The 15,034-nt window shown below is 37.8% G+C and overlaps 1 protein-coding gene across 1 annotated transcript in view; it reads left to right on the forward strand.

The window, feature by feature from the left end:
- The window catches only part of BMT2 (base methyltransferase of 25S rRNA 2 homolog), a 101,350-nt gene that overhangs the window by 80,334 nt on the left and 5,982 nt on the right, over positions 1-15,034 (forward strand). Inside the window, exon 4 of the mRNA XM_029924703.1 lies at positions 303-417. Coding sequence (XP_029780563.1) covers positions 303-417 — 115 coding nt within the window. The remainder of the gene's footprint in view (positions 1-302; positions 418-15,034) is intronic.

A 15,034-nucleotide genomic window follows, 5' to 3' on the forward strand; every position in this document is an offset into this window, starting at 1 on the left:
CTAGTTATTATCTTTCTAATCTAGATTTTTCATTTAAAGAGTGTAATATACATTTTTAAAAGCTTATTGCATATGTTAAATAGATGAATTATTTTTTTCAGTTTTCATTTCAGATATGGTATTATTGGTACCTACATCCCACACATCGGAAAGGTCTTTAGGGCCCTCAGTGATGTGTAAAAGAATCTTGAGACCAAAAACTTAACTAATGATTTACATGATCTTTTTTTCACATGTTTCAGTTTTTTTTCTTATACTTGTTTTTATTCTATAAAGGCAAACTGAAAATAATCTATTTTTAGGTTGCTACAGACCTCAGGAAAGATCAGATTACTTGATGTTGGCAGCTGCTTTAACCCATTTCTGAAGTTTGAAGAATTTCTAACTGTTGGCATAGATATTGTACCTGCTGTAGAGGTATGCATAGTTTTGTTTTGCTTTGACACTTGAAGATCTTACACATATTACTTACATTGTCTTTACATTTCTAAAATAGCAAGTATGTTTCCTGTGTACAGGTTGATAAATTTTTGTTCAAAAGCAAATACATATTCCATGAAAAATTTTGAGCATTTAGTTGACAAATATGGTACTGGTCAAAATAATACTGGTTTTTATTTTATTTTGTTTCCTGGTTATCTGTTGTAATCAAGAGAGTAATAGATTGCAAGATTTCTAGGTACTGTAAGGTTTGGGTTTTTTGTTTATCTTTTTCTGAAGTGTACTGTGATACAGAGCCATTATGGAGTAATGTGAAGAGCAGGGACTTTGAAGAACATCAAAACTTTATTAAATTACAGCTATTTGTACATAGTAGATGAAACTAGTTAAATTGTTTAAAATGGATTTTTTCTTAATGACATAAGTTCATGTTTGCCATTTTACTTTTGATAAAGCATTAGGCACCAAATATTTATGAATTTCATATAAAAAATTTTTTTAATATTTATTTTTGAGAGAGCATGAGTGAGGGAGGGGCAGAGAGAAAAAGAGAGACAGAACCTGAACCAGGCTCCAGGCTCTGATCTGTCAACACAGAGCCCAATGTGGGGCTCAAACTCACAGACTGTAAGATCATGCCCTGAGCCAAAGTCAGAAGCTTAACCAATTGAGCCACCCTGGCACCCCACAAATTGGTTTTTAATGTTATAAACAGATTATGTGTTACAGTGTAAACTCTGGGTTAGGGATTGGTTTTCACTTTGCTATATACCTAGCACCTAGGAATGCCTAGTACATGAAGTACTCATTAAATACTTCTTGAATAGAATAATGGTATCTTACTTTAAACATGGGGTTCCATCTCTGAACCTGTTTTCTCATTTGTATGATGGAGTCAGTGATGGAGCATATTTCATAGCACCATTGCAATATCTACTTGAGAAGAAGTATTTAAAACACCTAGCACCAATGCCTGTTACCTAAGTGAGTGCTGTGTTTGCCATTATTATTGAAATGTTTCTTCCTGGAGATTTAACTTTCATTTGAATCTTTTCTTGAATTTTTATTTACCATTATCTCTACTTCTGAAAGGTGGACAAATGTTTGCTTTATGGTAAAACAGCTGTTCTTAGCTTATCACTGCAGAGAATTCCTGTGCCATCAGGAGATATACTTTTAAAATGCATTTGGCTTTGTACATGGATTTTCTTCTCTCCTTAAGACACACATTAGAGATGTCCTTTAGGGAGTGTTCACATGTGACTATCATTTGATCTAAACCTTGGGCTTAAATACAAAATTTGTTTATAGATAAGAGCTATAAACTTTCAACTGTAAAGTCACTGAGGAAGGCAAAAGAACTATATAGAAGTTCAATAGTAGAATCAGGTTTCCACAGTCCCAGAATACCATAATTTTAAATCAAAGAGATGTTCATTTCCAATCAAGATGGAGTAATAAAGACCAGATTGATCATCTTTCCCCTACCACAAAAAAAAGTGGACAAAATATATGCAATAATTTACAAGACATTGGATATCAGGTAATAAAGGACAATGATCAGTGAGAGACAAAAATAAATGATATGAGTCCTACTATTATACCATCATTTGGCCTTTACAGTTTCTGGGAGATGACCCAGAGAGGGAATCCCAAGCAAAGCCCAAATGTTTCCCTGAGTTGTGGAGACAGAACTGATAGTCCTGGGGAGAGTACGGCAGCTAGGGTTCATAGGACAGAGTACCAATTATATGAGAGCTGCACAGAAGGAAAACTCCAGAGACCTGAATGGCAAAGAGTTCTCCTTGAATACTCAGCTGAGTACTGATCAGTATCTGACATGAATGAGAAAACTACATGAGACTTTAAGTACCACTCAAAAGGGGTAGAGGTTATAGTGCCTAGAAGACACATAGGGTGTAAATAGTACTTGTATCCATCAGCCACACCGAAAACCTAAAGAATCACAGTGCATTGCATAGAGTACAAAGAAAGTATTGCCTGAATACTGGAAAATAATTAGCCTTAGACTGAACAATGGTCTAATCCCACTTAACAAATCTTAGAACCAACACATCTTAGAAGATCCCAACAGGTCAGAGTGTTTCCAGGTAATGTAACTGTATCCCAGAACAAAGCTCAAGAATATTTATAGCAGTGCAGTGCCATCCAACACCCAGGAAGGTAGAAATCCACCATGTTAGACATCCAATAAAGAAATAACTAGCCATAGGACCCATATTGAGATAAATCAACAGAGACCAACCCTGAACTGACAGAAGTTAAAATTAGGAAACAAAGACATTCAGTTAGGCACAGTAGGACTGTATCCTATACGTACAAAAAGTTTAGAGACACAGAACATACTTTAAAAATACCAAATGTAACTTCTAGAGATAGATACTATCATAGATTGCCCTCTTAATCTCCTGGCTCTGTAGGCTAAGGGATTATGTATTCCTTGTACCTTGGCACTGTAATAGTATAGTCCATGTCACCCACAAAGTAGCTCATACTCCCTGTCTGGCACCTCAATTTTTGTGACTACTGTCAAAGTAAATCTCTATCATCACCTGGCTCTGGTGGCCAGTAAGACTTACACTAATGGGTCCCACAGAACTATAATCAATGAGGAAAGTTCCTAAACAGCTATCACTCCTAGGGTACAGCAAGAGGCATCAGATCCAGGAGCTCAGTCTAACTGTGAAGGAAGAGTATTAGCTAATCACCATGACTGCAGCCTGAGTGGCAGACTTCTAATTAAATACAAGTCATAAGGCTGATTATAATCCTTTCCAGAGATTTTTGAGAGTGGGCCCTGTCTTAGAGCTCACTCTCTGCTGTGCTTCTAAGGGCCATTGTCTCCTGGAAGGGAGCTATACACACATCTGGTGTGCTAGTTTTTACAGCTGCCTCCTAGGGAACACCCCTTGATCACCTGGCTCTGGTGGCTGGATGGGGGTGGAGGACTTGCTTTCTTGCATCCATGAGACTGTGGCAGTTGGAGAAATTATTCTTGGCAGAGTAGCAGGCTCCCACCCCCCGGGCACTGCACAGACTAAGGCACACTCCCCACTATTTCTGTGAAAGAGACCTCTTTGCTTGTTCTGGGGCTTTAACCTGGAGACCTGCTTCAGGCTTGGCAAACATTTAATGCTCTCAAGAAACATAGGCTGAGGACGCCATCTTGCACTCTCCATCTACCTTGCTCCACCTCACCACTGTCACCCAGAAAAGACTTTTGTATACCTTATACACTCTTTGACTGCCACTCAGGGGATACCTCCAGATTGCCTGGTTCTCAAACCCGACGGGGGAGGGGAGTCATACATTTGTGGTCCCACAGGACTGTATATATTTGCATACTTTTAAAACCTGATGCCTGAAGGTCTGGCTTCTAGCCTGCCTGAATCTTGGTGCTGAGGTCATCCCCCACCAAGACACTGACAGGTCTTGACACATCTGTAACTACTGGGAGCTATTAAAAATGTAATAGACTGCTTGGACAAGCATAAAAGTTTGAAAGACAACCAAGATCTGAGGCAGGGTTGAATAATAAGTTTCATCTCCTAACAAGACCACTCCTTCAAGACTGGAAGAGGCTGTGGTGTCATCTGCTATCTAGAAACCAACAGAGTCAAGTAAAATAAAGAGAAGAGTATGTTCAAAATGGAAAAAATAAGGTAAAAGTACAGGAGAAGAAATTAATGAAATAAAGAGAAGTAATTTACCTGATAATGAATTTAAAGTAATGGTCATGAAGACGCTTACCAAACAGGAGATAAGAATGAATTAACACAGTGAGAACTTCAACAGAGAGATGGAAAATATGAGAAGGTACCAAATAGTAGTCACAGAGCTGAAGAATATAAAAACTGAATTAAAAAATACACTAGAGGCATTCAACATCAGACCAGAAATAGCAGAAGCATCAATCAACTTGAAAAGGCGGCAGTGGAACTCACATTCAGAGCAGCAAAAAGAAAAAGAATGAAAAAAAGGAGGTAAGATTAAAAGCAGCAAGAGAAAAACAACTTACTACATATAAATGTACTTCCTTAAGTCTTTAAGTAGATTTTTCAGCAGGAACTTTGCAGGCCAGATGGGTGTAGCACTTTATGTTCACAAGGCTGAAAGAAAAAGTACTGCCAGCCAAGGACTTTGCCTGACAAAGTTACCATTCAGAAGTGAAGGAGAAACTATTAAAACACTGATGAGGCGGCAAGATGGCAGAGAAGTAGGGAACGCTGTTACCTCCGCATGCCTGCGACCACACTGAGAAGAATTAAAAGCCACAATATTCTGATCTCCAAGAACAGAGGTGCGCACAGACCGCTTATTGATAGCAGCCTCATGGATGCCTGAATAAGTGTGGACTGGGACCAGAGACTTGGAGGGAATGCTGGCTCAAGCAGAGCCTGGAAAGAGAGTGCCCAGAAACTTGGCGCCAGGCCCACAGAGGCGGCACAGCACCATGCAGGGCCACGCAAGAACTGGCCATGCAGGGCAGCAGGGAGCAGAGGGAAAGAGAAGGCGAGGCTGAAACGCTCATAGCATGATCTCTGGAGAGGGGAGACCTCAGCCCGCAGCGGAGAGACAAATTTTCCATGTGTAGCCACTGGGTGCAAGGAGAGAAATCCGTCCCTCTCAGCGGGCTTGTTCTCCCGTGGGCTCGGCAGCCCACCGACTTCATGTGGAGCCAGGGAAAAGCTGGATCCCCAAGACCCCAATGCAATTCTGGCCAGAAAGCCACCTGCCTCCCAGAGATCATTTTAATGGTGGCCGCAGCATTAAAGTGCGGGGACTACGATTTAAAAACCTGACAGAACTTAGAAAACCAAAACAGTTTAACCCACCTGTGGCATGGGGAGGTTGGACTCGAGAGTAGCTGGCAACGCATGGTCTGAGGGGGGCTTGCGGTGCAGCCATTCTTCTCCCCGCAACAACTAAGGCAGGGCCTCAGAGAGCAGCCCCTGAGACCCGACCTACCTACATCAAACCAGCCCATACGTGCTGGAGAGCTGGATTATTTTTTTCTTTTTTACTTTTTTCAATTTTTTCTTTTATTATTTTTATTTTTTATTTTTTCCCTTGTTTTCTCTTTTCTGTTTTCCTACTTCCTCCTTTTCCCCCTTTCCCCCCTGGAATCTGAGAAACACCAACATTTATGCACTGCTGTGATTAGATCTACTCTTACCATCCAGATATTTCTTCCCTTATCTCATTCTTATCTCTCCTCTCCGGAGGTTTTATGCTCTCAGACTGTCCTTTATCTTTGGCTGTCTCTGTTCCCCTTCCCCCACCTTTTTTTTCCTCCTTTCCTATCCTCACTTTTCTTTCCTATTCCTTTTCTCCTTTCGCATTTGATTTGCCTGTTTAGTAGATCTATCAGTGCATTTGCATATTTGTGTTCCCTTTGTGTTTGTCTGTTTTCCTTTTCAGGGCTACCTTAAGAAACAAGCCAAGCCACACATACTGGAAAGTCCCAGATATCACTGAGTAAGCAAACATTAATCACAGGCATAACAACAGAAACGGAGAAACAACATTAAAAGAATATCCCCTGAAACGACGGGCCCTGGACAAAGAGCCTCTTTTAATGGAGCAATACTAATAGGCGCACAGTGCAGAATGAGCTTTTAAAACTGACAAGAGAAAGAAAGATAGCCAAAATGATGAAACAAAGGAACTCTCCTCTAAATTAATTCCAAGAAGAAATCACAGCCACAGAAGTGCTCAAAACAGACATAAATAACTTAACTGAACAAGAATTTAGAACAGTTGTCAAAAAATTAATCACGGGGCTTGGAAAAACCATCAGAGAAGCTATTGATACACAGACTAGGGACCTTCAAAAGGCTGTAAATGAGGTGAATAATAAACTGGAAGCTGCCATGGCACAGATTGAAGAGGCAGAGAGGAGAATAGGTGAATTAGAAGACACAGTTATAGAAAAAGGGGAAGCCAAGAAGAAGATAAATTGATCCAGGGGCACAAAAGGAGAGTTCGAGACGTGAATGATACAATCAAAGGAACAATGTCCGTATCATAAGAGTTCCTGCAGAGGAAGAGAGAGAAAAAGGTCCTGAAGGGGTGCTGGATCAAATTATAGACTAAAATTCCCCCAATATGGGAAGAGAGAAAGACATTGAAATTCAAGAGGCATACCGAACTCCCCTAAGACATAACCTGAACTGATCTTCGGCATGACATATCATAGTGAAACTGGCAAAATATAAGGATATAGAGAGAATTCTGAAAGCAGCTGGGGAGAAAAGGGCCATACAAAGGGAAACTTATCAGAGTAATTACAGACCTATCTACTGAAACGTGGCAGGCCAGAAAGGAGTGGCAGGAAATCTTCAGTGTGATGAATAGGAAAAATATGCAACCAAGAATTCTTTATCCAGCGAGCCTGTCATTAAAAATAGAAGGAGAGATAGTGTTCCCAAATAAACAAAAATTGAGAGAATTCATGACCACCAAACCAGCCCTGCAGGAAATCCTAAGAAGGACTCTATGAAATAAATGCAGCAAGGAATATAAGACACCAGAGACATCAATACAAAAATGTACTCTACAAAGAACACAATGACTCTAACCCCACATTTTTCAATAATAACACTGAATGTAAATGGACTGAATGCTCCAAACGACACAGAGTAGCAGAATGGATAAAAAAAAAAAAAAACACCAAAATCCATCTATTTGCTCTCTGTAAGAGATTCATCTTAGACCTGAAGACACCTTCATGGGTGGAGAAATATCTGCCATGTAACTGGATGCCGAAAGAAAACTGGAGTAGCCATACTTATATCAGATACACTGGACTTTACAGGCAGTAAAAAAAAAAATGAAGAAGGACATTATATAATAATTACAGTGTCTCTACATCAGGAAGAGCTAGCTAACAATTATAAACATCTATGTGCCAAATCTGGGAGCCACCAAATACGTAAAACAACTAATCACAAACAGAAACAATCTTATTGATAAGAATATGCTAATTGTAGGGGATTTTAATGCTCCACTTACAGCAATGGATAGATCAACCAGACAGAAAATAACTAAAACAATGGAACTGAATGGCACACTGGAACAGATGGAATTGATAGATATATTTAGAACTCTGCATCCTGAAACTAGGGAATTCACTTTCTTCTGTAGTGCACATGGTACATTCTCCAAGATTGATCGTATACTGGTCATAAAACAGTCCTCCATAAATACAAACGAATTGAGATCATACCATGCACACTTTCAAATCACAATGCTTATGAGACTTGAAATCAACCACAGGAAAAAGTCTGGAAAACCTACAAAAATATGGAGGCAAATCAGGCAATTAGAGAAGAAATTTAAAAATATATGGAAACAAATGAAAACGAAAATACAACAATTCAAACTCTTTGGGACACAGCAAAGGCAGTCCTAAAAGGAAAGTGTATTGCAATCCAGGCCTTTTTCAACAAACTAGAAAAAGCACAAACTCAAAATCTAACAGAGTACCTAAGGAAACTAGAAAAGGAGCAGCAAAAGCACCTCAAACACAGCAGAAGAGAAATAATAAAGATCAGGGCAGAAATAAACAATATAGAATCCAAAAAAGCAGTTGAGCAAATCAACTGGTTTTGGGTTTTTTTGAAAAAATAAACAAAATTGATAAACCTCTAGCTAGGCTCCTCAGAAAGAAAAGAGAGAGCACCCAAATAGACAAAGTTATGAATGAAAATGGATCTGTAACAACTAATCCCTCAGAAATACAAGCAATCAGGGAATACTATGAAAAATTATATGCCAACAAACTGGACAACCTACGAAAAATGGACAAATTCCTAAACATACATGCACTACCAAAATCCAAACAAGAAGTGATAGAAAGCATGAATAGACTGATAACCAGTGAAGAAATTGAATCTGTTATCAAAAATCTCCCAATAAGAGCTCAGGGACAGAAGACTTCTGTGGGGAATTCTACCAGACATTTAAAGCAGAGTTAATACCCATTCTTCTCAAGCTATTCCAGAAAATAGAAATAGAAGGAAAACTTCCAGACTCATTCTACAATGCCAGCAGCACCTTGATACCCAAACCAGAGACCCAGCAAAAAAAGAGAACTACACACCAATATCCTTAATGAATATAGATGCAGAAATACTCAACAAGATACTAACAAATCGAATTCAACAGCACATAAAAAGAATTACCCATCATGATCAAGTGGGATTCGTTCTTGGGCTACAGGGTGGTTCAGTATTTGCAAATTCATCAATGTGATACATCACATTAACAAAAGGAAAGATAAAAACCAATTGATCCTGTCAATAGATGCAGAAAAAGCATTTGACAAAATATAGCATTCCTTCTTAATAAAAGCCCTCAAGAAAGTCAGGATAGAAGGAACTTACTTAAACATTATTAAGGCCATTTATGAAAAGCCCACAGCTAATATCATCCTCAGTGGGGAAAAACAGAGCTTTCCCCCTGAGATCAGGAACATGACAAGGATGTCCACTCTCACCGCTGTTGTTTACCAGAGTACTGGAAGTCCTAGCATCAGCAATCAGACAACAAAAGGAAATAAAAGGCATCAGAATTGGCAAAGATAAAGTCAAACTTTCACTTTTCATAGATGACATGATACTCTACATGGAAAACCCGGCAGACTCCAACAGAAGCCTTCTAGGACTGATCCATGAATTCAGTAAAGTCGCAGGGTACAAAATCAATGTACAGAAATCGGTTGCATTCCTATACACCAATAATGAAGCAACAGGAAGTGAAATCAAGAAACTGATCCCATGCACAAGTGCACAAAAGAACATAAAATACCTAGAAGTAAACATAACCAAAGATGTAAAAGACCTGTACGATGAAAATTGTAGAAAACTTATGAAAGAAATTGAAAAAGATACAAAGAAATGGAAAAACGTTCTGTGATCATGGATCAGAAGAATAAACATTGTGAAAACGTCATTACTACCCAAAGCAATCTGCACATTCAATGCAATCCCCATCAAAATTGCACCAGCATTCTTCTCAAAGCTAGAACAAATTATCTTAAAATTCATATGGAACCACAAAAGACCTCAAATAGCCAAAGGAATATTGAAGAAGAAAACCAAAACGGGAGTCATCACAATCCCAGACTTTAGCCTCTACTACAAAGCTGTCATCATCAAGACGGTATGGTATTGGCACAAAAACAGAGACAGAGACCAATGGAATAGAATAGAGATCCCAGAACTGGACCCACAAGTGTATGACCAATTAATATTTGACAAAGCAGAAAAAAGTATCCAGTGGAAAAAAGACAGGCTTTATAGCAGGTGGTGCTGAAAGAGCTAGACACTAACATGCAGAAGAATGAAACTAGACCACTTTCTTACACCATACACAAAAATAAACTCAAAATGGATGAAAGACCTGAATGTGAGACAGGAAACCACCAAAACCATAGAGGAGAAAGCAGGAAAGAGCTTCCTTGACCTCAATCGCAGCAATTCCTACTCGACACATCCCCCAAGGCAAGGGAATCAAAAACAAAAATGAACTATTGGGACCTCATCAAGATTAAAAGCTTCTGCAAGCCGAAGGAAACAATCGAAAAAACTAATAGGCAACCGACAGAATGGGAAAAAAATAGTTGCAAATGACATATCAGATAAAGGGCTAGTATCTAAAATCTATAAGGAACTCACCCAACTCAATACCTGAAAAATGAATAATCCAGTGAAGAAATGGGTAGAAGACCTGAATAGACCCTTCTCCAAAGAGGACATCCACATGGCCCACAGGCACATGAAACGATGCTCAGCATCACTCAGCATCAGGGAAATACAAATCAGAACCACACTGAGATACCACCTCACACCAGTCAGAGTGGCTGAAATGAACAAATCAAGACACTGTAGATGCTGATAAGGATGTGGAGAAATGGGCACCCTCCTACACTGTTGGTGGGAATGTAAACTGGTGCAGCCACTCTGGAAAACAGTGTGGAGGTTCCTCAAAATACTATCAATAGAACTCCCCTATGACCCAGCATTAGCACTGCTGGGGATCTACCCAAGGAAGTGCTGATGCATTGGGGCACATGTTCCCCAATATTCATAGCGGCCCTTTTAACAATAGCCAAATCATGGAAAGAGCCTAAATGTTCATCAGCTGATGAATGGATCAAGAAGATGTGGTATGTGTATATATATATACAATACTACATGGCAATGAGAAATAATGAAATCTGGCCATTTATAGCAAAATGGATGGAACTCGAGGGTGTTATGCTAAGTGAAATAAGTGAAGCAGAGAAAGACAGAAACCATATGTTTGCACTCATAGGTCTAACAGGAGAAACCTAACAGGGGACCATGGGAAGGGGAAAGAGGGGGCGAAGAGAGGGGAGAGGGAGTGAGGCTAATCATGAGAGACCTTTAAATGCTGAGAACAAACTGAGGGTTGAAGAGGGAGGAGGGAAGGGCAAGGCGGGGATGATGGTCATGGAGAGGGGCACTTGTGTGGAGGAGTACTGGGTGTTATATGGAAGCCAACTTGTTAATAAACTATTGATAAAAATAAATAAATAAATAAACACTGATGAAAAAATTTGAAGAAGACACATGCATTGGAAGAACAAACATTATTTAAATGTTTATATTACCAAGGGCAACCTTCACCTTTAATGTAATCCCTGTCAAAATACCAATAGCATTTTTCACAGAATTCAAACAAAAAACCCTAAAATTGTATGGAACCATAAAAGACCTGAATAGCCGAAGCAGTCTTGAAAAAGAAAAAGAAAACTGGAGGTATCACAGTTCCAGGTTCAGGTTATAATAGAAAGCTGTAGTGATCCAAACAGTGTACTGGCATATATATAGACACATGAACTCACAGAATACAATAGAAAAACTAGAAATAAATCCACAATTATATGTCAATTAATCTTTGACAAAGGAGGAATGAATATCCAATGAGGGGAGAAAAGTTCTTTCAGCAAATGACATTTGGAAAACTGGACACTTACATGCAAAAAATAAAACTAGACCACTTTCTCACACTATACACAAAAATAAACTCAAGTTGGATTAAAGAACAAAAATGTAAGACCTGAAACCATAATATAAATCCTAGAACATACCATAGGCAGTAATTTTCTGACATCATCCATAACATTTTTCTAGATTGGTCTCCTAAAAGTGAAATCTTGCCATTTCCAACTGTGGATGAAGCTAGAGCATATAATGCTAATGCAGAATAAGCCAGTCAGAGAAAGACAGATACCATATGATATCACTCCTATGTGGAATAAGAGACAAATGAGCAAAGCGGGGGGGGGGTGAGGGAGAGAGATAGAAACAAACTAAGAAACAGACTCTTAACTATAGAGAACGAACTGATAGTTGTCAGAGAGGAGGTGAATAGATAGGTGAAATAGGTGATGGGGATTAAAGAGCCGCTTATGAAAAAATAAATCATTTGGGGGGTGTACTGCATATTTAAAATCAACAGTACATATCTTAGGTGTGATTTGAAAAAAAAAAGTGAAGGAGAAAGTTTTCCAGACCAACAAAGCTAAAGGAGTTCGTCACCAGTTAACTGGCACTTGAAGATATGTTAAAGGAACTTCTTTAAGCTGAAAATATAGAGCGCTAATTAGCATTATTTATATTTCATATAAAATATGAAAGAATAAAGCTCACTGGAAAGGTTACTATATAGTAAACATAGTAGCTTAGTCACTTATAAAGTAAATGTGAAGATTAAAAGACATAAGTGGGAAAAAAGCTGAGGCACACAAGATTAAAAGATACAAAATCCCCATGAAAACATAAAACCTGGGGATGAGTAAGCATGTTAAACTTTACTTGGAAATATGTACATGCCTATCAGTAATTACTTCAAATGTCAATGTACCAACTTCTACAGTAAAAAGACCAATTGGCTGAATAGATTAAAACACAAAAGGGAGAGATTGTCAGATTGGGTAAGAAAAACGAAACAACAAAAACAAATGCCAAATATATTCTGTCTGTAAGAAATGCACTTCAGGGGTATGTGGGTGGCTCATTTGGTTAAGTGTCCAGCTCTTGACACTCAGGTCATATCATGGTTCATGAGTTTGAGCCCCACATTGGGCTCTTTTCTGGCAGCACAAAGCCTGTTTGGGATTCTTTCTGTCCCTCTCTCTCTCTCTGCCTTTCCCCTGTGCTCTCTCTCAAAATAAATAACACTTTAAAAATGCATTTAATATATAAATATACAAAGAAATTAAGAGAGGTTAGACAGAAAGCTGGTATGGCTACATTGTAATCAGACAAAGCAAATGACAGGGCAAGGAATATTACCCAACAATAAAGAGGTTATTTCAGAATAATAAAAAGGACAATTTATCAGGAGTACAAAATAATCCTAAACATTCATGCACCTAAAAACAGCTTAAATACATAAACCAAAAACTGATAAAAATAGGAAGGAGAAATAGACATTTATAAAATTATAATGAAATATTAATACCCCTGTCTCAGTAATTGACAACAACAATTAGAGCATCAAAACAGAACCCATCAGGGAAATTAAACTATATTTTGGAATAAAGAGAAATTAAAACTTAAAGAGATCAAATGTCTGTGTCTTCACTAAAGCATTACCTAGAGGAAAATTATAGCCGTAAACACCTTTGTTAGAAAACAGCAAAGGTTTCAAAGCAATGACAACAAATTTACAACCACAAACAGACAAAAGAGGCACACTAAATTCAAAGTGTAAGAAAGAAAACAAGTTATCAGAGCAGAAATCAAGGAAATAAAAAGTCTGGAGATAAACAGCTTGAAAAATTGATAAAAGGAAAAGCTCATTCTTTGAGAAGTTAAACAAAATTGATAAACCACTAGCCATACTGATTAAGAATGAGAAGTTATATCATTACTGATTTTACCAATATTCAGAAGATAAAAAGGAAATATTAATAATTTTATGCCAGTAAATTCCACAACTTAAAAATGGATAAATTCCTTGGAGGACACACATACTACCAAAGATTATTCATGAAGAAATACATAACCTGAATGGCCCTGAATGCATTCAAGAAATTTGAATTGACCGTTAAAAACTTGTCCAAAAAAATTTTTTTTCAGGCCAAGATGACCTCACTGCTAAAATCAACTATAAGGAACAAATACCAATTAAATACAAACTCTTTCATAAAATTGAAATGGATGGAATATTACCCAACTTCTTCAAATAGGCCATTACCTGACACCAAACCAGACAGACTTTCCTTGTGAACATAAATGCAAATTGTTCTATTTAAAATTTTAGCATATTGAAAGCAACAATATTTCAAAATAGGTAATACATCATGGCCAAGTTCTGTTTGTAAGATTGTTTTAACCTCAAAGAACAATTTTTTTCACCTTAGCACACTAATAAAAAAGATCATCTCAGTAGGCATAGGAAAAACAGTTGATAAAAATCCAAACATTCTTTATTTATGAAAACTCTTAAGAATTGAACTGAATTCCATCAACATGATAGGGCTGTCTGAAAAACCTACAGCTTACATCATACTTAATAATAAAAGAATAATGCATTCCCCACTAGAACAAGGAAAGAATATCTACCTTCACCACTTCTATTTAGCATACTCTGTAAATTCTACCCAGAGCAATAGAGCCAGAAAAAAAGAAAAGGCTATAATAGGCATCAGGATTGGAAAGAACTAAAACTAAAACTGTCTTTATTCACACATGACATTGAACATATATTAGGTTATTCTGTGGAATCTAAAGAGAAGCCAACAAATTAAATGAGTTGAGCAGAGTTGCAAAATAAAAGATGAATATACAAGAATCAACTCATATATATAAATAATGTATACATATATATGCATACATATATGTACATGCCATATATATGCATACATATATGTACATGCAAGTCATGTTATACACATACATATATGTGCATACATATATACACTAGCCACAATCATTTAGACATTAAAAACTACCATCTACAATAGCATCAACATTATGAAATATTAAATATAAGAACATTTATATAAAATATATATTTCAAATAAATCATACAAGATGGGAGAAACCTATATATTGAAAACTAATTATTTTTTTAATGTTTAATTTTGAGCGAGAGAGATTGAGTGGGGGAGGGGTAGAGAGAAGGGGAGACACAGAATCTGAAGCAAGCTCCAGGCTCTGAGCTGTCAGCACAGAACCACTCCAGGACTCGAACTCACCAACTATGAGATCATGACCTGAGCCAAAGTGCGATGCCTAACTGACTGAGCCACCTAGGTGCCCTGAAAACTGTAAATTATTGAGAGAAATTAAAGAAGACCTAAATAAGTATAGAAATATAACATGTTTATTCATGGAAGAACTCAATATTGTAAATACATCATTTTTCCCAAAATTTATTGTTTCGGGGCAATCTTTTTTTTTTTTTTTTTGAGAGACAGAGACAGAGACAGTGGGAATAGGGGAGGGTCAGAGAGAGAGGGAGATAGAGAATGTGAAGCAGGCTCCAGGCTCTGAGCTAGCAGTCAGCACAGAGCCCCACGCGGGGCTCGAAC

Source organism: Suricata suricatta, chromosome 2 (assembly GCF_006229205.1).
Source record: "Suricata suricatta isolate VVHF042 chromosome 2, meerkat_22Aug2017_6uvM2_HiC, whole genome shotgun sequence".
Taxonomy (NCBI): Eukaryota; Metazoa; Chordata; class Mammalia; order Carnivora; family Herpestidae; genus Suricata; species Suricata suricatta.